Consider the following 24233-nt stretch of genomic DNA (forward strand, 5'->3'; position numbering starts at 1 on the left):
CGGCGGTGCGGGGCCGAGCCCAGGCGGGCAGGGCCCGGGGGCGGCAGGTATGCACCGTTCGGCCCCCGGGAGGCCGCGGCCCCTGACCGCCCCGCCGGCATCGCACCCGCACTGGGCCGGGCACGGGCAACGGGCGCGGAGGGAGGGACCCGCTGCCCCTGGCTCCGCGCGGCGCCGGTAACCTTGTCCCCGGGGGACCCCCCCCATCGGATAATGGCCCGTAATCCGCAGCCGCCGCCCGGGGTTTAGCGCCCCGCGGCACAGCTGGGCAGCGCTGCCCGGGGGTGGGGCGCGGGGGCTGCCGAGCGCAGCGGCCGGGAGCCCGCTCTCCCGCACCCGCGGGCCCAGGCAGCTGCGCCGCTGCCCTTTCCCCCTGCCGATAATCGGGCGAGGCAGCTGCGGGGCTCAGGCGAGATTAGCTGCCATAATCGCATGTAAACGCGCGGCTGCGGGCGCGGCCCAGGCGGGGGCTGCACGGGATTTAGGCCGCTCACCCTCCTTCATGTCAACGCCAGCAGCAGCAGCAGCAGCAGCAGGGCCTGGGCCACCCCTCAAGGTCACCAGGGAAGGCAGCGCCACCACCACCACCAGCCCCAGGACACAGACACGGGGGGAGGTGAAGGCTCCAACACCTCTTTATTCATAGCAAGGGTCAAAGCTCCAGGACTCGGGTCAGCCCCTGTCCCCCCCAACCTCCCGCCTGGGGTCAACCCTGCTCCACTGGAACAACGGTCGGCCCCCGCTCTCCCTCTTCCCAGCTCCCAGTCCAACGCCCGCCTGCAGGAGCGTGGCTGCTGTAGCCCCGGTGCCCTCAGTCCTGGGGCAGATGCCAGCGGGAGTCCTGGCCTGGGCAGGCACCGTGACGCAGGGGAAAGGGCCTGGGGCCACAGGCCCCCAGGAGCAGAGACCAGTCTCGGCTGCAACCGTGCTGCCGCTCACCACTAGCCCCAAACCCGGCAGCAGGAATGCCGGCGGCAGCTCTGCTTTTGGCCGCAGCGGCAGCAAGTGCGGCGGGCTGACGGCAAACCCCAGCCCTTGGGGGCTCCCCTGAAGCGGTAAGGCAGCTGCTGGCCCTGGAGGCTTGGCACGGTGCCGCTCGCGGCTGGGGGCCCCAGCACTAGTCTGACAGCGTGATGACGTCGTAGTGGATGCCCTGGTGCAGCTGCTGGATCTGCTCAGCCGTCGCCTCTGTGGTGAACATGCCCTGGGCCTGCGCCATGGCGGCGTCGGCCACGGCTGCAAAGAGGAACAGCATCAGCCCCAGGACAGAGCAGGGGACCAACAGGCTGGCTCAGACACCAGCCCACAAGCAAGGCTAGCACGGGGGGCTGTGACAGGCTGTGTGGAGCCACCGTGCTCTGCAAAGGACCTGGCTGCTCCCTGCAGCCACAGGGAGAGCCCTGGGCTCAGACCACAGCTCCAGTCCCCTTGTAGGCAGCACAGCCAGAGCCAGAGCCAGAGCCAGCCCCTGTGCCCTGCGCCAAGGGCAGTGGCACCCTTGGGAAGGGGGCTGGGCCGAGTCCAGCTGTTCATTTCAGAGCAGTGGCAGATGGTGACCCGGTCCCCACGTCTGGCACAGAGAGGCCTGTCAGGAGCCAGGGCCCAGCTGCAGAACCCGTCAGCCAGGGAGACCAGGCTGCGCCATGCCTGTCCCACCCAACCGCTCTCTACCTGTGACTGCCGAGTGTGCCGCTGCCTCCAGCTGGGCCTGGGTCACGAGCTGCTGCTCCGGGGAAACGGGCATGTACTGGATCTGCCAGAACAGGGAGGGGACGTCATAGCCTGGCCAGGAGCACGTCTTCCCTCTACTTGGGGTGCCCACGGCTGCAGCTCCCCCAGGAGCACCCCAACACGCTGCAGCTCCATTACCTGGGACTCCTGCAGGAACTGGCTGCCCTGCTCATACTGGATGTGGGTGATCTGCCCATCCTGGACCTGAAAGGCAGAGCCTACGTGAGAGCCTGAGCAGTGCCAAGGACTCCACATCCGAGCGGCCCAGACCTCCAGGGAAAGGAAGCCCCACACCCCCTGCACCGCAATCCTGGACCCAGGGGCCTGAACACACAGCCTGCCAGGGCAGCAGGGCACTGACCTGGATGTGATGGCCCTCCGGGACGACGACGTACTCATGGGGGAGCAGGTGCGGCACGCCGTCCTGGGCAATGATGTACTGGACCTGCAGGCACAAACATACTCAGCACCTTCTGCCCCTGCCCACATGGCCACCCTGCACAGGCCTCCTCCCCCTCACCTGGTTGTCGGCGGTCACCAAGTGCTGCACAGTCTGCCCATCGGCTGTCGTGATCTCCTGGATGTAGGTGGCCTCCTCCTGCAAGGCAGCAAGTACCTGGCTGTCGGTGCTTGTGGAGCCTGGCGCCCAGCACCTCAGCATGACACTGGAACAGCACAGCTGGGAGACTGCATGGCGTCTGGGAGGTGCCTGGGGACTCACCTGGCTCGTGATGCTCTGCTCCTGTGCTACGATGATGTGCTCCTGCCCCAGGGCCTGCTGCAACCGCTCAGGAGCCAGCACGGCCTGGCCAGACTGCAGCGCTGCTGGGGAGGCAGAGCACTGGTGTCACCCCACATGGATAAAGGCAACAGTCCAGCCCAGGCTCCGGCCCCCACCCCAGGGCAATTGCACCCCAGCAAGGCAGCAGGGCTGAGCCACTGACCCTGCCCACTCCTGCCATGTACAGGAAGGAGCAGAGGGACCTACGCCAGCACACACAACAGAAGCCAGAGACCACTGCCCCCCACCTCATCCACGAGACGAGGCTGCAGCAGTATGTGGCCATGGCCCTGCATCAAGTGATCGGGGTAGCCGTGACCCCAGAAGAAAGCCTCCCCTGGGAGCCATGCCACAGCCACAATGGAGCACTGAGGCCACTGCTGACTTGGGCATCCCCAGAAGTCTCCTGGCCAAATCCCACCCTGCAGAGACCCGGGCAGTGCCAAGTGCTCAGCCCAGGGCCCCTCTCGGTGGCCAGGCACAGGCCCTGGCAAAAGCAGTGCAAGTGTCCTACTCTGCAGCGTGGCCAGGGCATCCTCATCGCTGTTCAGGATGATAGTCTGTTGAGCTGTGGGCTCTGGTGGCCCTGACCGCTTCCCATCCGAGCTGTGCAGTCGCTGCATGTGGAATTTCAGGTGCCCATTGCGATTAAACCTGCCAGAGAGCAAGGGTCAGAGAAGTGCTGGCCGTGGATATGGCCCCCCACACTGCTGCCCCTGGGACAAACAAGCAGAGGCATCCCTAGCCAGTGGCAAGGATGGCCCCCCTCACCCCAATGCACAGCTGGAAAAAAGAAGTAGGTCAGAGCTGCACGGGGAAGTCTGGTGCAGCTGTGCAGGCCCCTACCTCTGCCCGCAGACCTGGCAGGCAAAGGGCTTCTCGTTGGTGTGCGTCAGCATGTGTCGGCGCAGGTCCTTCTTGTTCTTGGAGGCAAAGCTGCAGTGGGGGCACTTATGTGGCCGGAGGTTTGCATGCTGGGCCATGTGGCTCTGGGGTGGGGGAAGGAGAGAGCGATCAGACAGGTGCCATCCTCAGCGCCCCCGGCTCTCCCGCTCCATGCCCCTGTGTGTGAGGTGAGCCTACCCGGACCTCCGGCCACAAGGCTGCTGTGAAGGGGCAGTCAGGACACTTGAAGGCGTCGGGCCCCACATGGGCCCTCTTGTGACTCTCCATCTCCGCCCGCCCCGTGAACATGGCCGTGCAAATCCTGCATGAGAACTTCTTGGCGGTGGAAATCTTGCAAGACAGCTTCTTGGCTGCAGCAATCTTGCAGGACAGCTTCTTGGCCACACCCTGCAGTGTGGGCCACCGGACCCTGGGCGACACAGTCTCCTGCCCGTCTGGTGTGGAGTCCTTCTGGAGTGGCCTGGCCACACACTGCACCGCTGGCCACTTGACGCTGCAGGGCTGGGCCTCTGGGCCTTCCCCTGGCGAGGCCAAGGCAGCGTCCCCACTGAGCTGCTGGGAGAGAAGGGCCGAGAGTGATGCTGCTCCGTGCCAGCCACCTAGGACAGGGCTATTGGGGAACCTTGGCCCCACTCACCTCGATGTGGTGCAGCTGGCTCCCAGGGAGGCTGGACGACATAATGTAGTGGCCACCATGGTCCTTGAGCGCCCCTGTCACCACAGCCTCGCTCACCACTACCGTGTGTGAGGTCTCTGTCAGGCTGTCCTCCTCGCTGTGGGCACAGGGCAGGGTGAGGGGGGGCCTGGCTGCCCTTACTCCTCCCCACTGCGGGGGCATGGTGAGAGGACAGGCACTCCCCACTAGGCCCACAGAGCAGGGTCCCATTTTCCAGCCTGGCCAGCCACTGACCTGTAGAGTGCACCTGTGGCCTGGATCTCCTCCCCGACAGGTGCAATGATGCCATACTCAGCTGCGCTCTCAAAGGGGATGGCGATCTGCTGCAGCTCAGGGCCGCCCAGCGTGGCCTCCTCGTAGGCCTCCTGCACCAGTGCCTCCCCATGCTCAGCCACGTGCAGCGTCACCACCTTCTGCTGCTGCTGCTCAGCTGGGTCCAGCTCCACTGTCTCCCCAGCCGGGAGCTGGGCATCGGGGGCCTGCGCATCTCCCGAGCCGTCTGACTTCACTAGTGCCACCTGCGCAGGGACAACGTGAGGCAGGTCAGTAAAGGGCAGTCAGTGCAGCTGAGCATGGAGGGGAGGCGGCTGCCTCACCTGCAGCGTGCCCGCAGCCAGCTCCCGCTGGGTGCTCATGTTCAGCAGGAGGTCCAGCGCCGTCTGTGTAGCCAGCTCTGCTGACTCCTCTGCACCTGAGAGCGCCAAGAGCAATTCAGTCTGCCCAGAAGCCCTCCTTCCCTCCCTGCCCTGCTCAGCCCCAGGAGCTCACCTTGCTCGTAGATGATGGTTGCCCCTCCCAGAGAGTCTGGGGTGAGAACAGGGGGCTCGACTGCTGGCAGGGTCTGGACTGTGTGGTATGTCACAGCGCCTAGAGGGACCTGCATGAGAGAAAATGAGCATGTGGCTCTGGTACTGGCAGGGGAGGGGCAGGGGCCAGGGCCCAGCGCTCACCTGGGGGCTGGCCACCGGCTCACCGGCTGTCTGGCCCTGGCTGTGCTGCTGCTTGAGCTCCTCAATCTGCTGCAAGGTGAAGAAGGGGCGGCGCCTGCAGGGTGGCTCCTCAGGGTGCCGCTGGGCCCACTCTTCAAAGCAGTCAGCATGGCGACACTGCACGTGCAGGCGCAGGTTCTTCTTGTGCTTGGTGGTGAAGTGGCAGTATTCACAGCCAAAGGGCTTCCCCCCTGCAGCAGGGACAGGGCAGGTCACAGCAGGGGCTGGACAGGGTCAGGGGGAGGTAAGGCAGGGCGCAGCCTGGGGCAAGACACTCACCGGTGTGTTTGACGGCCTGGTGGGAGAGGAGGAAGTCCTCGCGGAAGGTGGCATAGGGGCAGAAGCTGCACTTGTAGGGCCGGTCATTGACATGCGACAACTGGTGGTTCAGCAAGATCTTCTTGTCCTCACACACGTAGTCACAGAATTCACACTTAAACCTGCCGGGGCGGAGCTGCCGTTACCAGGGGCCTGGCCCAGCTGGGCAGCACTAGCAACAGAGCCTAGCCCTGTGCAGCCCACAGCCCCCGCCCTCCGCACCTGCGGTTCGCGATGGCCTGGATGTGCGTCAGAAGGTGCATCTTGAAAGTATAGCGCTTCTTGAAGGACTTCCCACACTGCGGCAGAAGAAAGCAGCACTCGTTCCGCAGCCTGGTCCAGGCTGGCCCAGCCCAGCCCAGCCCCCCACTCACCTTGTCGCACATATGTGGCTTTTCAGTGCTGTGCGTCTTCATGTGCTGAGTCAGCCTCTTCTGCATGGGGTAGACCCGGTTACACACGGGGCAGGGGAAGGAGCTCCGCTTCGGGGGCTGCAGTGAGAGGATGCACAGGTAAGTTCTGCTGGAGAGCTTCCCCGACCCCTGACTCCTGCCCTGCCCAGGCAGCTCCACCCCGGGCCCCTACATGCCCTGCTTGCCAGGCCACCAGCAGAAAATGACTGGAACTCACCGGGTCAGCCCTCTTCTTCCTAAAGGACAGAGAGGAGAGAGAGAAGCCGAGTCAGACACTCCCAGACTAAGCTCTCCTCTCCTGAGCAGCCCACCCCACATGGCCTGCGCTGCCTGCACCTCTGGAGGGAATGGAGCGGATACGGTGCTCTCTAGGGGCAGCTCCCCCAAGAGCAGCATGACATGGGCAGGAGCATGAGGCTCCCTGGGCTGCACTGCTAGCTCTGCTCAGGCTGTGGGGCTGCACAGGTGAAGGCCTGCTTGGTGACACCCAGGAGCATGGGGTGGGGAAGGGGCCACATTGCTGGGGCATGCGGGTGCCTCAGCTCACCGGTCCCGGTTGTGTACAGTGGAGTGGCGAATGACGTCCTTCTTGTACACGCTTGTGTAGTTGCACTCCTCGCACTTGTATGGCTTGCTGCCCACGTGATTGAACATGTGCTCCTGCAGGACAGAGGGGATGCTGTGAGCTGCATGCCCAGCGCCCAGCCTGGGGCAGGGATGGGGACAGAGGCAGAGGGGTTGCACTCACCTTCAGGGAGGACCAACGGCGGGAGCGGTAGCTGCACTGCAGGCACTTGAAGAGCTGCGGGTCATTGGCCTCATGTGAGTTGACATGGAAACGCAGGTCGTCGTGCGTGAGGAAGCGGGACCCGCAGATGCGGCACAGGTAGGGCCTCATTAGGGGCTTGGGCGACTTGTAGTAGTACCTGACAAAGCACAGCTTGAGCTCAGAGCCACAGTGGCTGTGAGGCTCCCACCTGGCCTGGGCCCCAGGCACAGCCAGATGGCCCTGCCATGGAGCAATGCAGCACAGCTCTCACCTGCGCCCCATGTACTTGCGGTACTTTTTGCCCAGGAAGCGGCGGGAGGGCCGGCCTCGCCTTCGGGGCACGGCATCGGCCTCCTCAGGGCCCGTGTTAGAGGATGGATCCTTGTTCTCCGAGTCCGACTGGCTGGTGCTGGGCTCCCCAAGGCTGTCGCCAGCCCCATTCTCCAAGCTGGAGGAGCTGGTGGCCTCCGAGTTCTGCGCCTCACAGCTTGCCGCGCTCTGGGACGTAACCAAGGGCTCCACCTCGGCACCTAACCAACAGCACACCAGGGTCAGACTCAGGCCCCCATGCTTCATGCAGCCCAGGGTGTCCCCTCCCCGGCAAGGCCCACTCCCCTACCTTCTGGCAGCGGCGTGTCCTCCAGACGAGGGAACTTGCGGGGCCTCCCTGGCCGCCGGCGCGGCCGCTCTTCACTAGACGTGGGAACGGTGCGGCTGTGCTTGGGCTGCCGCCCGCGAGGCTCATCCTCAGCTGGGTTGTAGTCACTGTCCTCTACAAAAAGAACGGCCAAGGCATTAATCATGGGAGCTGGCAGCACCAGGCCGCGCTGGCCTGTGGAGACAGAGGGGGCTGTACCTTCAGGGTCATCAATGGCGCCGGCATCCACAATGTCATCATCTTCCTCCTCCTCCGGTGCATCCTCCTCTGGTGTCTTTGGGGAGGGGCCGCTCTTCCGTGGCCGCCCCTTCTTCAACCCAAGGGTGGATGCCACTGAGACAGAGAGCAGCATGAGTCGCCCTGTCCAGCTGGGCTTGGCCATGCTGAAGAGTAGGTGCTCCGCCTGGACCCGTCTGGCCCGCCAGAGCTGCAGCACTCCCCACTCCACCATGAGGGTAGCACACCTCCTGGGCACTACTCCACACTCACACCCCAGAAAGCACCGGTGCCTCTCCCTGGACTAGGAGCTGCAGCCCCCATTCCTGCTCCATCAGTTGTGCAGCCCCCAACCAGGCATATAAGCCCCTCCTGCCCCAGGCGCAGCAACCCTGTGACCTGGTAAGGCCTTTACAAGCCTCCCCTCCAAGCTGGTGCCCACCTGGCTGGAAGTGCCTCTCCCTCATGTGGTTGATGAGCGTAGTCTTGGAGACGCTCTTGTACCGACACATCTTGCACTTGAACTGCTGCACCACCACCACCTCCATCATCTCCTCCAGGCTCTCCATGTCCGGCTGCTCCAGCCCCTCCCCGGCATCGGCCTCTTGGGCTTGGTCTGGCTGCGAGGGCAGGTCTAGCATTTCAGGCTGCTCGGAAGGGTCTGCGGGGCCAGGCTGGTCGAGGCACGTGGAGGTGGGGCCATCAGCTATGGTGTCTACAGCCAGGCTGTTGGCCAGGGCAGAGGTGGCCATCTGGGACACCACGGAGGCACCTGGGGCACCAACAAGGGCTCACCGAGGGAACAGCCCCTGCCCACGCTCCAATCAACCCCCCTCCGGAGCTGAGAACTGCTCCACAGCCAGGGCTCCAGTCTGGCTCCCCAGTGCCCTCTACTGGGAGAAACCAGGACTAGCTACCAGCTCCACCCCCACAGCCAAGGCACCCGTCCTGCTCCCTGCACAGGAACAGCCAGGTGCTCCCATGCGAGACAGCACAGCACGCCTCTGCAACAGCCCCTTGTGGCAGTGGAATGGAGATGGGAAAGGCCCGAAAGCAACTGCTGTCGTAGGAAAACCTGCAGCTTCCCCTCACCATCATCAGGTCCCTGCAAGATGAGGTACTGGGTCGTCTCGGCCCCACCATCCTCCGCACTGGTTACAGCAATGCAGCCTGCGAAGGGAGAGCAAGAGGTGATGAGAGACTGAAGCACGAACATGACGGATCTTTCACGGACAGGATAGAAAATGGGGAGACCGCAGCACGCTGTTCCACGGGCACGCTGCTGTGTGCCAAGGCCCAATGGCCAACAGCAGCAAGGGCAGCTGCCAGGCCTCTGCCATGTGCCGGCTGCCCTGGCTGAGGGCTTCTCAGGCCAGTGCCTGGCGGGGGGACACTCACCCTGGATGATGTCTGGCCCGATTGTGGACTCGATGATTTTGTCTATAGCAGAGCCCAGGTCCGAGGAGGTGGATGCGGTGGAGTCTGACACAATCGTGGCTCCGTCAGCAATGACGCTGGAGTGAACCAGGACCTGTGGGGACTCCGAGACCATGATGGACTGGCTCACCGTGGAGACACTGGAGACCAGGGTGGACTGGGCGATGGAGGAGGAGTCTGGCAGGTAGATCCGAGGGACCGCATCCGTGCTGGAGCTGCTCTCGGACACCTCCTCCTGAGGAGCAGAAAGGCCACAGGGGCTCAGCTTGGAGGCCTCTGCTGAGCCAGCCCCAGAGGCAGCTTGTACATGGAGGCACCATCAGCATCCTGCCTCGCAGGGGAGGGGGCTCTGCCCGGGGAAGGGCCCCCAGGGGCGCCACAGAGGGGCTCCCAGAGCCGCTCCATACCAGGGAGACCCCGCTGCTGTCCGAGCTCTGGCCCACGCCAGAGTCATCGGCTTGCGAGAGGATGACAGGCGCCGAGGCAGCGTCACTGCTGTCTGCAGACATGGCCTCCGAGGTCTCCATGCCAAGTCCGCTCTCCGAGGGCTCCTCCTGGGCCACAGGAGGGGCCGCATCGCTACTGCTCTCCACTTCATTTTCCTCCATGCCCAGCGAGCCCAGGCTCCTGAAGCGCGACCTACGGGAGGAGTGACCGCCCTGCTGTCAGAGAGCGGCACGGCGTCTCCCTGCCCCAGTGCGGGGACACGCTGGCGGCACCACCAGCCCTGCCTCCGTGGCGGACACCTGGCTTGGGGTGGCGCCTTGCACTCCCCGCTGGACACAGAAGCTGCAAAGGCAAAACCTACCCGTGCAGCAACGTGCGCAGTTTGATGGCAGCTGGCACTGGAGACGGTCAGGAACGGCCGAGCCAGGATGCTCTCACGCTGCCGGAAAGAGGGACAAAGCAAAGTATGAGCTGTGCGGAGCCACAGTGCGGGGACAAGGGGAGTGAATAACGGGGTTGGGGGCCCTGAATGACACATGGCCCCAGAGCAGGGGCAGCGCCTCGGGGAGCCACGGAGACGCCTGCTGAGCTCTGGGCCCCATCAAGGCGGCTTGTCGCGGATGTGGGGAAGGAGCTGCGTCACTGCTGCAGCGAGAGCAGCCCCGAGTGCAGCTGCCCAGGACCAACCCGACCCCTGGGGAAGGTCCCCCAGAGCCATGTCCCCAGCCAGGCCCCGGGTTCCCGAGCGTGTCGGGCGGGACCCGCGAGGGGAGCTGCACCGAGCCTGCTGTATCCCTGCCCGGCGGGCGCCGCACAAGTAGCGGGGACATGACCGAGGCCACAGGGCCAGTCAGTGGCAGAGGCGAGGCACCCGCCCCCATAATGCTCCGCGGCCAGGCAGGGGGAGCCGCTCCCATGATGCCCCGCGCGCGGGGTCCTCCCTGCGGCCGGGCCCGGCTGCCCCTACAGTGCCCCGCGCCAGGGGCAGCCCCGAGCCCCCGGCGCGGCGCCCCCTGCCCCGGCCCCGCCCCCCGGGGCCCTGCGGCACTGGGCCGGGCCGGGGCTGCCCCTGGCGCTGCCTGCGCCCCCGCGCGGGCCGCCGCCATCTTGCCCAGGGCCGGGCGGATCCAGCGCCGAGGCGGGCGCGGAGGGCGAAGAGACCACGCCACTGCCTCTCACCGCGCGCGGTCCGAGCTTCCGGCAGCGGCGGCCGCGTCTCCCTCCGGCCGGGCATCCCGGCGGCCGCCAGGCCCGGCTTGGCCCTGCCCGCGGAGCGCTCCGCCGCGCGGACCCCGCGCCGGGACTACTTACCCCGCCCGTCCGCTGCTCCGCGCCCCTCCCTGCGCCGCCGCCGCCACCCCCGACAGGCGCTGCCGCCAACAGCCGCCGCCCCGGGGCCCGCGCGGGGGAGGAGACGCCGCCGCGGGGGGCTAAAAGAGGGGCACTATTTTCTTCGCGGAAGGATCATACGCAGAAACCGACGCAAAAACATGCAAACGTTGGAGCGCGGGGTCACGTCGGGTTTGCGCCGGTCACGTGGGGCGGAAAGCGGAAGTGGCGGCGGCGGGCCTCCCACGCGGCCGTGCCCGGGCTGGACCCTTCTACCCCTTTCTTCTGCCCCGCGCGTGGACAGCTCCCGGCAACACCGGGTCGGGCTCCGGGGCCTGCCGTCTCCCCCGTGCGCGGTCCGTGCTGAGGTGCCCCCGGGCGGGGATCAAACCCGCTGTTGCCCGTGGGCGGCGGGAGGCGCTGGCCTCGCCCGCCGCGCTGCCCCGGGTCTTTCCTTTCTTTCGCTCGAGCTCATTAAATCTGCCGCTGCGCGAGTGTTCCGGTGGGGGCCCGGCCCGTCACGACAGCGGGGCCTCGGGCCGCACCATGCGGCGCCCACGTGAGGGCAGAGCCCGGTGCCGGCACCCAGGTGCCCCCTGCTCGGCTGCACCTGGAGCGGGGACCCGTGTCCTTTCCCCCTGGCCCAGCGCCCGCTGCCACATCTGCTCCAGTCCGCAGGGAGCCCCGGCCTTTTGCAGCCAGCCCGCGCCTGGCCGGCGGCATCCGGCTCTTCTCCTGGCTGTGGTCAGCCCAGGCGGGAGAACCTGGACTCGGAGGTGCCTCCCTGCCCTGCCGCCCCCACGCGCGGGGGGGGCGACGGCGGTGCTGGCCCGGGGAGGAGGGTGCGGGTGGCTCCTGGGCAGACCCCGACTCGCGTCAGGCGTGGGGTAGTTGGGCCCTTCGCTTGCGCTGAGGGCCAGTGGCGGAGGACGGAGGGAGCCGTGGGTGCCCTGTCGAGTGATGTGGCCAACGCTTGGGCTCCGCCAGAGCAGTCGAGGAGCTGGCACGGCCCCCCCCAAGGAGGTTGTTCTGGGCAGGGTGCAGCTGGTCCCTGTTTCCCTGCAACCTGAGTGCCAGGCCCGCTCCCAGCCCTGACTTTGCAGCCCAGTACGGTCTTGGGGCTGGACCTGGAGAGATGCAGTGCGTGGGTTTGTGGCAGTGACAGACTGGGGGGCAAGCTGTGGGGTGGCCGAGGCCGTGAGCCCCGTGCGTGGGCAGCTGGGTGAGATGCTGGGGCAGTGATTTGACAAATCATTTTGGGTGTGAAAAATCTGATTCCTGGCTTTGCCAATGTGCCCCAGCCCTCCAGTCTGCCCCGAGTGGGGGCTGCTGGCTGCGTTGGGTCCCTGGGGGTTGTCAGTAGGCCCCGAAATGGCCATGGCAGTTTCCCAATGACTTCAGCAGAGCTGAGTCAGTTGGGGAGCCTGAGGTGTCTTGAGCCGAGCCCGGCGTCCGGCCTGGTTCCTCCTCAGCCTGGCTCCGGGCTGCTCAAGTCAGTGATTTCCCCCTTCCCTTAACCTTGCTGAGGATCCAGGATGCGTCGTAATGCCCTGCAGCTACACAAACAAGGCTGGGATTGAGATGCCACCTGGGGAGGGTGTTGCATCAGCAGGTTTTGCAAAGCGTTGAGCAAAACAACCATTGCCGCAGGAAATGGGTTTTCTTCATCTCAGATTGCTTCATCGCTCCACTCCTTCCCAGCAGTCCGGCAGGCTCTGTACAAGGTGCCAGGAACGCTCCCCAGAGATCTGGCCGTACTGGCAGGGCCCCTCGCCTAGGCCCTGGCCGCCCTGCCTCCCTCCCCCAGCCTGCTCCCTGTGCCACGAGCTGCGCCTCGTCTCATCTCTGTCACACTCCTGGCCCCGGGACAGGCTGCGGCCGCTGGTCCCACAGGGTCTCATCAGGCTGAAAGTCCCCTCAGGCCACACTCGGGGCTGGAATTTCCTTGTTCCCAGTAAAAATGCTAACAGCAGCAGGGCTGCTGCCCCCAGTGTTTTTGCTTTCAACTCCTATCCTGTGGCTTTCTTCCCAGAACCTGAGGCCTGGGGAGCCGCAGGCCAAGGCCACTGGATTGCAGCTCCTTCTGGGGCTGCTGATTCATCAGTGGTGGTCAGCATTCGGAGCAGGGATCAGCACATTACTGACATGGGAGTGAAAAGAGCAAGGTGGCAGGGCAGCATGGCCAGGGCAGGGCACCACAGTCAGCCGTGGCCTGGCTGCACACCTGCCGCGCTGTGCGAGTCTGAGCTGTTGCCTCCAGCGTCCCCCAGTACCCAGGTGTGCAGCACCTGCCGCGTGGCTCCTGTCATCCCGGCACAGGGAGCTTTCCTGGCAAGATGGACCCCTGTTGCTCGCTCTCCGCTGTGGATCCTTTACCTCCAGCTGCCCCGTGGGTGTTGTCTTCATACTCGTTCCTCTGCTCATGGCGCGGCTTAGCAGGTGCCATCAAGACTGGCAGCCACACTTTGGGTGGCTTTCTGCCTACATGAGCCACTCAATCACTAGTCCCAGGTGAGGGCCCTGGCTTAAGCAGGATGTCTCCCTCTCCCCCTCCCCTTGTATCCAGTCCAGTTGGAAGCAGCCCCCAGGCCCCGCACAATAGCTCTGGGTCTGACCCTCACAAGGCCCTTGCTTTGCACACGTGGAAATGGCATGAGGAGCTGCAAGGCCCAATTTGGGGCCATGCCTGCTTTGCTGAGGGTCTGAGTGGCACCAGAAGAGCAGCACAGAGCCAGGCAGGGGTGCCCGGCTAGCGCCCAGTGGGCAGATCTAGAGAGAAGGGCAGGTCTGTGGGGTGGGGCAGGGGTAGGGGTGAAGGGGCAGGGATTCACCCACTGTGGCAGAAAGTAAGTAGTGATGAAGCAGGGGGTCAGGAGGGGCTCGCGGGGCATGGGACCCGTACCCACGCAGGGAGCGCTGGCAGGGGGTGGAGAAGGCAGCAGAGCCCTGTGCTGAGCCACCTGCTCCTGAAGACGTCTTTGACCCCAGCTGGCTCGGGCAGGCCTGGGAGCTGGTTTGCTGGGGCCGGGGGCTGGCTGTGGGGTCCCCAGGGACAGGCTGTGGAGCTCTGGCACTAGGCACAAGAACTGCACCCCCAGAGAGGCTGTTGCTGCTCAGGCTCTGGAGGCTGCATGCTGAGCCGGTGGAGGGACCCAGCCCCACGGGCAGCTAAGTGCTGGGCATGGGAAGCCACGGTGCCAGGTGCTGCAGCATGGGGTGGTGGGGGCCCAGGCACCACGGGCAAGGCTCAGTCTCTGCTGCTGGTGTCCCTCTGGTCTGCCCAGTGCTGTGTCCAGTCAAATGACTCCCAGGCTGGCATGACACCACTCGGGTCTCAGCAGCCTGCCAGCACAGGAACCACTTCCCGTGGCACCTGCGCCTCTGTGCCTGACGCTGCTCTGTGTCACCAGCACCAGACACTGACTCCCGTCACCGCTTCCCTTCTCCTGCACCCATGCATCCTGCTGCTGCGGTGTCCCCTTGCACGCAGCCCTGTGGCCCCAGCCCTTTTGCTCTGCACTCCCAGAGCCCTTGGCACATACTGCCGAACCATCTGGGAAAGGGGGCAGCAGCCTGGGACCTTGCGATTGCCCCACGCGTTGTGCCTCTTCTCTTGCCCCTGCCTGAGCTTCCATCCAGGGACCCCAGGGGACCGTGTCCCTCCTGCCCCCCATGCATCGACTCCCGTCTCTTGGTCCCAGATAGGCAGTTGCCCAAACCAGGTTCCCAGGGGGTGACGGTGCTGCTCAGGGGGGCATCCCTGCTGCTGTCACGCCAGGCAGGAAGACCTGAGTAAGAGCCTGGGGGCAGCTGCTGGTGGCAATGCAGTCTTCCTCTTTTGATGTAGGAAAGGCCTGCGCCGGCTGTCTGGGAACCCTGCCCGTGACACCCGACACACTGAAGCGTGGGCTGGAGTCGCTTCCAGCTGATGCCAGCCTGTGTCATGTCTGGGACCCTGGGCAACTGCCTGGGCTCGGGCCTTGTTCCCTATGGCCGAGCCGTTTTGCCCTCCATGGCGCTGCATGCACGGAGCTGGACCGGGGCCCCGCGCCCGGCTGCCCACAGTTCTCCCTATCCTTCCGCAGCGGCGGGGCCTGGCCCCACAACTGCTCTGTGGGCCAGCACAGGGCAGCCAGAGCCAGGGCCGGGCCTGGCAGGGGGGCAACTTCACCCCTGGGTGCAGGAGGTCCTGGCCCCAGCCCCGGCTGGAATTTCCCCACGGTGCTCTGCAGATCCCAGCCTGCGCCAGACACGGGGGTGAGGTTTCACCCACTGCTGCTCAGGCCCTGTCCCGGTGCTTTCTCTGAATCCAAGGAGTCACTGAAAATCCCCAGGTACTGATGCCAGAGGAAACTGCTCAGTGCAGCCGTGAGTCAGTGGGAGCGGCCAGCCCGGGGGGAGGCATGCAGGTCCCCCCGCTTCCCCTGAACGGCCACGTGACCCTGCTGCACCCAGACAGTCCCCTCCTGCCTCCGCAAGGCCAGCTGGGCCCGTGGGCCCTGACCTGCATGGGAAGGCCACGGGGCCGTGCAGAGGGACGGCACACCCAGGCCAGGATGCACTGGATGCAGCCAGCCATGACTGTGCATGGTTCGTGCCTGGGCTGGTCCTGGCAGGTGTGCTGGGGTAGGGCCCGTTGAACTTCCAGGGCCCCAACCAGCCTGCTGGGGAGTCCTGGGGGTGCCACCCTGCTCTGGCTGGGGCATGCACCGGGCCGGGCAGCAGCACAGGACCACGCTGCGCCCAAGGGCAGGTGGGGGTGGAGTGCCCGGCGCTGAGGGGCAGCTGCTGGGCTGCGTGGCCGGGGCTCAGCCTGGTTTTGCACCTATGCCTGCCTGGTGTTTACAAGCCGGTGCCCAGGGGGGTTCCCCATGTGGAAACTTCCTGCGGGAAGGGCTGCAGTGTGGCATGAGGCAACAGCTCTGCCAGCAGCACTAGGGCTCCAGGCCCACGGTGGGGTTGGACAGCTACTTCTGCAATGCATGTGCAGCTCCCGGCGCACTGGCCTGGCAACCATGTGTAGGATGCCCCAGCTGCGTACCTGGAACATCACTGTAATGCCCACATGCCGGAGCCCAGGTGCTTGCTGCCCTGCCCTGTCCTCACCCACCGGCCTGCGGGACTTGTTGCCACCGGGGCCCAGCAGGTCCCCGGGCCGGCGGGTCGTCGGCACCAGGAGCAGCCAGAGCTGCCCCAGTGACGCTCCAAGCAGCGGGGCCAGAGTTAGCCCCCCTGCCGGGCACACAGCACTGGCCAGGCCTGGGGCAGCTGTCCAAGGCTGTGGCAGGGGGTGACTCTGCCAAGCCCCCCTGGAGCTGGGGCTGTTGCCCAGTGGGCTCCCTCTTTCCCCCCTCCAGCCATCCGGTTTCCTGTCTTGCTGCCCGTTTGCTGTCCCCGGTCCGCTCACTCGTTCCCACGGTATCTGCACTTCGGGGAGAGCCGGAAATCAGTGGCCTGGAGGGTGGTTGTTGCTGGGGAGAGGGGGGGCCACGGGCACAGCTGGTGGGGCAGGTCGGGCTGCAGCGGTGGGGAAGGCCCAGGGCATGGGGGCCTGCTCCTGGCTCAGGCTGGTGCCGTGTGCTAACGCCGTGCCTGCAGCCCACCCTGCGCCCGCACTCCCAGCTCGTGCGCGAGGTGCCTGGCGCGGCTGCGGGCACAGTGGGCTCTGGTGCCTGCAGGGCCCAGCTGGGCCAGGCGAGAGGGAGCTGGCGATGTGCCTGGGCTGCCCTGTGGGCTCAGGGATGAGATGCCTGCCAGGCATGAGGGTTTAAGGGTACCGATGGCACCGGCCTGCCCTTCTTGGTACCGGGCACGGCTGCCCACAGCGCCGGAGCTGGACCCAGCCTGCCGCAGCGCTGCACGTGGGGCTGACGGCTCCGGCAGGTCTGGGGTCCGTGGCCCTGCAACATCTCACCCAGCCGCTCCCCCAGGTGCAGGCCAGGCCCGGCCTCTGCCTTCTGTGTCCTCAGACTTCCTGTGGGCAGCGGGAGGAAGCAAACCGGCTCCAAATTTAGTAAACAATGTTTTGAAACAGCTGAAGTGATGCGACGACGGCTTGTGCCGTTTCGCCACCAGGGCGTGAGTAGCCGACACGGCTGAGCGTGACTCACCCCCGCCCGTGCTATAAGTAGGAGCAGGCAGCGCCGAGCTGCACAGAGCCCCAGGGCAGCAGCATCGGCAGTGCAGAGACCGACCCGACTCGACCGGACCCGACACCACCTGCACCAGTGCCATGGGGCTTGCACTGCTGGCCCCCCTCGCCGTGGCTCTCCTGGCCCTCGGCTGCTGGGCTGGACCGCTGCCCACCAAGCCCCAGGTCACCATCGCCTTCCCTGGGGAGCTGGTCAGCCAGAAGTCGAACATGGAGCTGGCCAACGTGAGTGCTGCCCTTGCCCCCGCCCTGCCTTGCCCAAGCCAGGCTGGTCGATCCCCAGCTGCAGCTGCCCTGGGGTCACCCGCTTGTCTGTCTGCCCTGCTCCATGGCAGACCAAGCAGGGGAGGAGGAGGGCGAGCAGGGGCCAGCGCTTCAGCGGGGAGCATCCGTGGGCGCCTGCCCGGTGGTGGCAGAGGGGCAGCAGGGCCCTGGTCCAGCTGGGTCACAGGCTCCGGCCCCAGCCAGCCCGGCTGTACGTGGGGACTGTGCCCCTAAAGGCAGCAGGACAGGACGTCAGCCCCATACCCCCGGTGCCCATTGGCCGCAGAGGCTGGTGTGCCGCTATCGGCTGGCACAGGCACCGGCCGTGCCATGCGCTGACTGTCCCGCCCCCCCGCAGGAATACCTGTCCCGCTTCGGCTACCTCTCGGAGACGAAGAAGAGCGGGCGGCAGGAGTCCACCACCAAGGCGCTGCGGGCCATGCAGAAGAAGCTGGGGCTGGAAGTGACGGGGGAGCTGGACCAGGCCACGCTGGAGGCCATGCGGGCGCCACGCTGCGGTGTGCCTGATGTCGGCACCTTTCTTACCTTCGAGGGGAATCTCAAGTGGGACCACACTGACCTCACGTACCGGTGAGCTGCTCCCGCAGGCTGGACTGCAGAGCCCTGGGTGGGCAGGGAGGGAGCTGGGGAGAGGCAGGCATGCCTCCTGCGCACACAGAACAAGCACGTGCACATGCACATGCACATGCACATACGTGCATGCGCACGCCCAGTACAGCCCGGCTCTGACCTGCCCAGCGGCCCCTTCCGGCTGATTCCCTGCACCCGGCGGGCAGCCAGCAGTGGGGCGCGGTGTGGGGCACTGCCCTGAGGCTGGGTGCCGCAGGGGCCGGCACTGGGCACAGTCACCAGGCGCTGGCAGGCAGGTCCCCCTCTCTGCCTCCCGGGACCCCGTCCCATGGGCTTGGGGGCTCCTCCCAGGGCTCAGGCCCGGGGGTCTGACACTGCTCCCTGGCAGGGTGATGAACTATTCTCCGGACCTGGACGCCTCGGTGATCAACGATGCCTTCAAGCGTGCCTTCAAGGTGTGGAGCGCCGTGACCCCGCTGAGCTTCACCCAAGTCTACAGTGGCGAGGCCGACATCATGATCATGTTCGGCTCCCAGGGTGAGGCTCGCGGCCGGGGCGGGTGGGGGTCTGCCGCAGCGCGACCAGGTGCCCCCCAGAGCGGGGCTGCACCTGCTGCGGTTCAGCCTCTGGGTCGCGCTCCCCTCTGCATGTCTGGCGTGTCTCTCTGCTGCTGCCTTCCCTAGGGGCATGTGATGGTGCCTGTGTGTGCACGGGGGTATCCGCAGGCGGGCGCGTGCCTGCATGTGTGCATGTGTGCAGGAGGCAGTGACGTGTGTCTGTGGGGTGCGAGGAGGCGCGTGCATCCAGGCCCTGCGTCCTCTCGCGGGGACCAAGCTCTGGGGCAGGCGCATTGTGACAGCAGGCCTGTCTCCCCAGAGCACGGCGATGGGTACCCCTTTGATGGGAAGGACGGGCTCCTGGCCCACGCCTTCCCCCCAGGCCAGGGCATCCAGGGAGATGCCCACTTCGACGACGACGAGTTCTGGACACTGGGAGCGGGGCTAGGTAAGGCCCGGCCCCTGCGGGGGTCTGCTGTGCTGGGCACGGCCGAGGGGATGCCCTCCTGTGCCGGTGCAGCTCAGTGACCCCTCCTCCCCCCGCAGTGGTGAACACCAGCTTCGGGAATGCCAACGGGGCCGCCTGCCACTTCCCCTTCATCTTCGAGGGGAAGTCGTACTCGCGCTGCACGGCGGAGGGGCGCTCCGACGGGCTGCCCTGGTGCGCCACCACCCCCAACTTCGACCAAGACAAGCTCTACGGCTTCTGCCCCAGCGAGCGTAAGTGTGGGGAGCGCCAGCCGGGCGGGGACACGGGGCTGCGGGAGGCTGGTGTTGCCCAGCGGGACGGTCTCACCGCCTCCCCCCACAGTTCTCTACACCTACGGCGGGAACAGCGATGGGGCCAAGTGCGTCTTCCCCTTCGTCTTTGATGGCACGTCCTACGACACCTGCACCACGGCCGGGCGCTCCGACGGCTACCGCTGGTGTGCTACCACTGCCAACTTCGACCAGGACAAGAAATATGGCTTCTGCCCCAACAGAGGTACTAGCCCGGGGCTGTGCCAGCATGGCAGTATCAGCTCGGGGGGGACCGGGGCCAGTGTCCCCATTGCCTGCGAGCTTCCCTATCCCCTCCAGGGCTGTCCCTGTCGGGCTCTGCTCAGCCCCGGGGGAACCCGTCTCTGCCCCAGGCTGCAAGGCAGCAGCTCGGGCAATAGTCCAGTGCTGCAGCCTCTGCTCGCTGCAGCAGGGTGGAGGAAGGCTCCTGCACCCGAGGGTCTCCCAGGGCTATGGCTCACTTGCAGACAGCTTGCCTGGGAGCCTTGGCCGGTGTTCGGACCCGGTGCCCACAGGCTGGGGCCACGCTGGGGCCACAGGGCACATGGCTGCAAGCAGCCCCCTGGGGTTGGGGTCTCCTCGCATGGCGCGTCCTGGCCAGCCCAGGGGCACTGTGCTGACCAGGGCCCCTCCTCTGTGCTGCAGACACGGCGGTGATCGGCGGGAACTCCCAGGGGGACCCGTGCGCCTTCCCCTTCACCTTCCTGGGCCAGACGTACAGCTCCTGCACCAGCGAGGGCCGGCAGGACGGGCGGCTCTGGTGTGCCACCACCAGCAACTATGACGTGGACCGCAAGTGGGGCTTGTGCCCAGACAGAGGTACAGCGCTCCCCGCCTCCACCCGTGGCTCCTGCCCTTCCCCTTCCCTTCGCGAGCCCCGTGCTGCGGGTCCTGGCTGCCCTCCAGAGGGGAGGGCTGCAGCGAGGCTGACTGTGGTGCTCGCTCTCCAGGCTACAGCATCTTCCTGGTGGCAGCCCACGAGTTCGGGCACTCCCTGGGCCTGGACCACTCGAGCGTCCGCGAGGCGCTGATGTACCCCATGTACAGCTACATCGAGGACTTCCAGCTGCACCAGGACGACATCAATGGCATCCAGTTCCTCTATGGTGAGGGGCGGGCGGACGCCAAGCCCAGGGGAGCAGGGGGAGCCCCGGCCCGGGTGGCACCGCTGGCACCTGGCCATCTCCAGCAGCCTCCGCTGCAGAGATGCTGCAGTTTCTATGGCAACGCTGCCCGGCAGAGCCAGAGCGGCACCGACTGCCAGGCGCGTCTGGGAGCGAGCGGGGCGCGGGGCAGAGGCTGCTTGGGAGCCCCGGTGCCCCTTTGCCATGGCTGCGGTGCCCATGGTAGCGGGACCCAGTCTGCCCCTGGAGCATGGCCATCTCCGCAGGCCTCTTCCCACAAGGCAGATGCTGGGGGCAGCGCGCTGCTCCTGCACTGCCCCTGCCGTGGCTGGGTCCTAAGCCTCACTCTGTCCCCCCCGCCAGGCCGGGGCTCTGGTCCCAAACCTACCCCGCCAGGGCCCGTGCCGCCCACCCAGACGCCGGACATCCCTGACCAGACCACGCTGGCCACGACCGCAGAGCCCACCGAGCCCAGCCCCGTGGACCCCGGCGATGACGCCTGCCGTGTGCAGGCCTTCGACGCCATCACCGAGATCAATGGCATGATGCACTTCTTCAAGAGCGGGTGAGCCAGGGAGCCGGCCGGTGCCTGGGGCTGCGATGAGGGGCCTCAAGCTGCGGCACGGCGGCAGGTGGGGAGGGGGCGCGCTGGTGGTTGCAGCCCGTCAGGATGTGGCCCACTCTGTCTGCAGGAAATACTGGAGGACCTCGCTGTCCCTGAAGGGCAAGATCCAGGGGCCCTTCCCCATCGCGGAGACTTGGCCGGCCCTGCCCGCCACCCTGGACGCTGCCTTCCAGGACGTGCTCACCAAGAAGATTTTCTTCTTTGCGGGTGAGAATCACCTGAGCCCTGCCCGGTGCCCTCCTGGCCGCCCCCTCTGCCCCGAGCTGGGCCCTCCTCGCCCCCGGCACTCACGCTAGCTGCCCTGAACCCTCCCCGCTGTCGGGGCCGGTGCCTGCCCGGCCCCTGCAAAGCCAGAGGCAAGGACATGGTGGCTGTGGCTCTGGAAAGCCCCTTAGCAGGGCCAGACCCCTCCCCACCTCTGGGCTGGCAGGCGTGAAGCCCCCCTCCCCAGCAGGCCTTACTGCCAGTGCCCGAAGGGAGGGGAGGAAGGTGCGTGGCGGGCGCGGGCTCAGCTCGCTAGCTCCTGCCTCTCCCGCAGGCCAGCGGTTCTGGGTGTACACGGGCCAGAGCGTGCTGGGCCCCCGTGGGCTGGAGAAGCTGGGCCTGGCGCCGGCGCCGGCGCGCCTCACCGGAGCCCTGCAGCGGGGCCGCGGCAAGGTGCTGCTCTTCAGCGGGGAGCGCTTCTGGAGGCTGGACGTGAAGGTGCAGCGGGTGGACCGCGGGTACCCGCGCCAGACTGAGGAAACCTTCGGTGGCGTCCCTGTCGATGCCCGCAACGTCTTCCTGTACCGAGGTGAGCGGCCTGCAGCTCCTGGGGGCAGGGCCGGGGCCCGGCTGCCCCGGGCTCCCCGGTGCGGGACGGCGTTGGCTGCCCCAGGCTCTGGGAGCCCCGCGGTGCGAGCTGGGGCTGTGCATGGCCTCTGGCAGCTGGACCCCACTAACCCGTGTTGGCCCCTTCCCTCTGCCCAGGCAAGTACCACTTCTGCCAGGACCGCTTCTGCTGGAGGATGACACCGCGCTACCAGGTGGACCGCGTGGGCTACCTGAAGTATGACATCCTGCACTGCCCCGAGCAGTAGGCTCCCAGCCGCCCCTGCCCCTGCCCCTGACCGCGGGGAGGCAGAGGAGCTGGCTCCAGGTCCTTGCCCGCCACCCAGCCCCCGGCGGGGTGGGGAGGCAGGTCCCGGTGCTGCAGGCAGCTGCTCCACGCTCTCCCCAGGCAGTGCCAGGGTCGTTCAGGCTGCGCCTCCCCGCTGGCGCTGCCCCCCGCCCGCCTGCCCCAGCCCTGGGAGCCCCCTTGGGCGGGGAGCTGGACTCCAGCCATTGCCCAGCGCTGTCGGGTCCCGCTGGCGCCCTGCCCTGCTGTGCAGGGGATGTGCCTGGTGCAAACTGCACGGATCCTCGAAAACTATTGTGCCCACCTGCTCCCGGAGCCGTCCCAGGAAGGCCCGTGCCTGGGTCCTGGCTGGGACCCGGAGCCCGGCACTGGGCCAGGCCGCAGCCCGCAGCTTCGATAAGTGCGTGGAGCAGGGGCTCCGTGTCATGCTCCTGCCTGCTGCCGCCTCTGTCATTTTTGTATCTTGCACAGTTTTAATAAACAGAATCCTTTGGAAACAGCTCGTGTGTGCGGCCATCTGTCTGCACGTCTGGCCGCCTGTCTGCCAGAGCGGGCTGGGGGTGCCGGGGGGACATGGCTGCAGCGGGACATGGGGCTCCAGCTCCCTGGGACGCGCAGTGGGGGGAGGGGGACAGGGCTGGGGAGGAGGGGCGAGGGGGCCAGAATCGGAGGGGGCTGCCTCCCCCACCCAGGCTCGAGCCAGACTCTGGACCAGACGACTCCCAGGGTGGCCTTGAAGAGGGGTCACTATGAGCTGCCACTATATGTGGGTGTGCGTGTGCATGTGTGCAGGTGTGTTGACATGTGTGTGGGTGCATGTGAACTCATGTGTGCGAGCCGTCCACGTCCTGGTTCTGCACTCCCCGGCTTCCCCCCAAGCACTGCCACCCCTGCTCTGCCCTGCCGAGCCCTGCCTGGGCATGGCTCCCTGCTCCTCTCCCATGGCTGCACTCCCGCACCCCAGGAGTGACAGGCCACGGCCCTGGGATGAGGACGGCTGCGTCCACTGGCACTGGCTGCTTGGTGTACACTGGGCTCTGCATGTTTGTACACATGTCCATGCGTGTCTGTCCATGTTGGAGTCTGGAAGCAAAGAGCCTCCTCTCACCCTGGGGCGCTGCAGCTGCTCTGCCCCTGCCCCAGCTCATTCTGTCCCCCAGCCGGGCCAGTCTCGCTGGCATGTGGCTGTGGGGCCGGGCTGGTCCCAGAACCGCTCTGCTTGGAGCTCAGTGCTGTGAGATGGGTAAAAGCGGGCAAGCCAAAGCCCCCGGCCCCGGCCCGTCTGCACTGGGCAGAGCTGAGCCGTGCCAGGTGTGACAGCCGGGGTCATTGGCCCATCCAGCGTGCAGGACCTGCCTGGTGCCCAGCCCCTCGCCACATAGCCCACCGGACCCCTCCGGTGCCCCTGTGCCCCCTCCCGCCCGTCATGCTGCACTTCGTGCTCTAGCACCGGGGCGGCCGGGCTGTGGGGCACACGGGCATCCCTGACTGCTCCCAGCCTAGGTCCTGGGGAGGTGGGCTTGCCGGCCAGCCGTGCCCGGGGCACGGGGCTGGTGGCTGGTGCTGCAGCCTGGCATGGGCAGAGGGGTGGTGGGTGCAGTCGGCCGTGGGCCCAGCTGGCGTGGGGCTGGTGCCGCCCCTGTGCCCGGCTGCCGGGCCCGTGTGCTGCCAGGCCCGTGGCCGTTGCAGCCAGCGCGGCACTGGGAGGGCACTAGGACCAAGCTCACAGCCGAGGGAGGGGAACTGCTTGCTCGGATCCAGCCACTGCCTTGGCAGCCACTTGTGGAGACGGGAGCTGGAGCCGGCGAGTCATGAGCCAGAGGTTCACCGTCACCGCGCTGTCCCGGGAGGGTGCGGCCCCGGGCAGGCCAGGCGCTGCAGCCCCCCACGCACCCCCTGACCCGCTGCAGGGCGCCCGCACCCGTGGCCTCCCCGGAGAAGACGGCAGAGGTAAGTGATGCTCTGCAGGGCAGGGCGCGATGCCCACGGGCGAGGCCGCCGGGGCAGGAGCTGTGTTCATCCTCCCCGAGCTGTGGGCTGGGCTGGGCACCCGGTGCGGAGGCCCTGGGGAGCGGCGCCCAGCAGCATCCGTGTCCTAGCAGAGCTGGCTGCCGTGGGCCCTGTGCCCCCCGTGGTGCTGGCGGGCTCTGATGCGGCCGTGCAGGGTTGCAGCAAAAAGTTGCTTCTTGGAGTGGGAGCGGGGAAGTGTCCTGCAGCCTGGGGCGGTGGGCTGGTGCGTGCAGCGTGGCGAGTCCTGGGGCCGGGTTCGGGCATCGCAGGGTCTCTGCTGCAGACAGGGTCCAGCTCCGGCTGGGAGATGTCTGGTTGCTCCAGGAAACCTCCCGGCTGCAGCC

The 24233-nt window shown here is 66.8% G+C and overlaps 3 protein-coding genes across 8 annotated transcripts in view; 2 read left to right on the top strand and 1 right to left on the bottom strand.

The window, feature by feature from the left end:
• Positions 1–650: 650 nt before the first annotated feature.
• ZNF335 (zinc finger protein 335) lies at positions 651–13384 on the bottom strand. Of its 5 annotated transcripts, none has more exons than XM_090064365.1 (29): positions 10653–13384; positions 9703–9780; positions 9302–9533; positions 8856–9129; positions 8550–8627; positions 7900–8229; positions 7440–7574; positions 7203–7355; positions 6855–7113; positions 6563–6740; positions 6362–6474; positions 6032–6050; positions 5776–5892; positions 5624–5700; positions 5363–5523; positions 5045–5274; positions 4863–4971; positions 4691–4785; positions 4329–4612; positions 4056–4191; positions 3596–3973; positions 3359–3501; positions 3027–3166; positions 2453–2556; positions 2252–2329; positions 2093–2176; positions 1870–1935; positions 1672–1753; positions 652–1236 (listed from the first exon to the last, which is right to left on the bottom strand). In XM_090064365.1, exons 3-29 carry the CDS (start codon positions 9500–9502, stop codon positions 1118–1120), a joined length of 4143 nt encoding a protein of 1380 aa, XP_089920491.1. In that variant the 5' UTR covers positions 9503–9533; positions 9703–9780; positions 10653–13384; the 3' UTR covers positions 652–1117. The 5 variants fall into 5 exon arrangements, with proteins under 5 accessions (XP_089920493.1, XP_089920491.1, XP_089920489.1 ...); XM_090064363.1 differs by lacking the exon at positions 10653–13384 and adding an exon at positions 10521–10643; XM_090064364.1 differs by lacking the exon at positions 10653–13384 and adding an exon at positions 10121–10353.
• A 170-nt stretch (positions 13385–13554) lies between these two features.
• Positions 13555–22378, top strand: MMP9 (matrix metallopeptidase 9). 2 transcript variants are annotated; one of them, XM_090064370.1, is made up of 12 exons: positions 13555–17046; positions 17444–17676; positions 18065–18213; positions 18553–18681; positions 18780–18953; positions 19045–19218; positions 19659–19832; positions 19964–20119; positions 20501–20702; positions 20830–20969; positions 21301–21555; positions 21732–22378. In XM_090064370.1, the coding sequence occupies exons 1-12, from the start codon at positions 16903–16905 to the stop codon at positions 21839–21841; spliced, it is 2040 nt and encodes a 679-aa protein (XP_089920496.1). In that variant the 5' UTR covers positions 13555–16902; the 3' UTR covers positions 21842–22378. The 2 variants fall into 2 exon arrangements, with proteins under 2 accessions (XP_089920496.1, XP_089920494.1); XM_090064368.1 differs by having other exon boundaries at positions 16910–17676.
• A 1256-nt stretch (positions 22379–23634) lies between these two features.
• Positions 23635–24233, top strand: part of SLC12A5 (solute carrier family 12 member 5) — a 30395-nt gene continuing 29796 nt past the window's right edge. Inside the window, exon 1 of the mRNA XM_090064994.1 lies at positions 23635–23829. Coding sequence (XP_089921120.1) covers positions 23691–23829 — 139 coding nt within the window. The 5' untranslated portion in view covers positions 23635–23690. The remainder of the gene's footprint in view (positions 23830–24233) is intronic.

This window comes from Crocodylus siamensis, chromosome 10, assembly GCF_052110815.1.
Source record: "Crocodylus siamensis isolate JL-2025a chromosome 10, ASM5211081v1, whole genome shotgun sequence".
NCBI lineage: Eukaryota > Metazoa > Chordata > Crocodylia > Crocodylidae > Crocodylus > Crocodylus siamensis.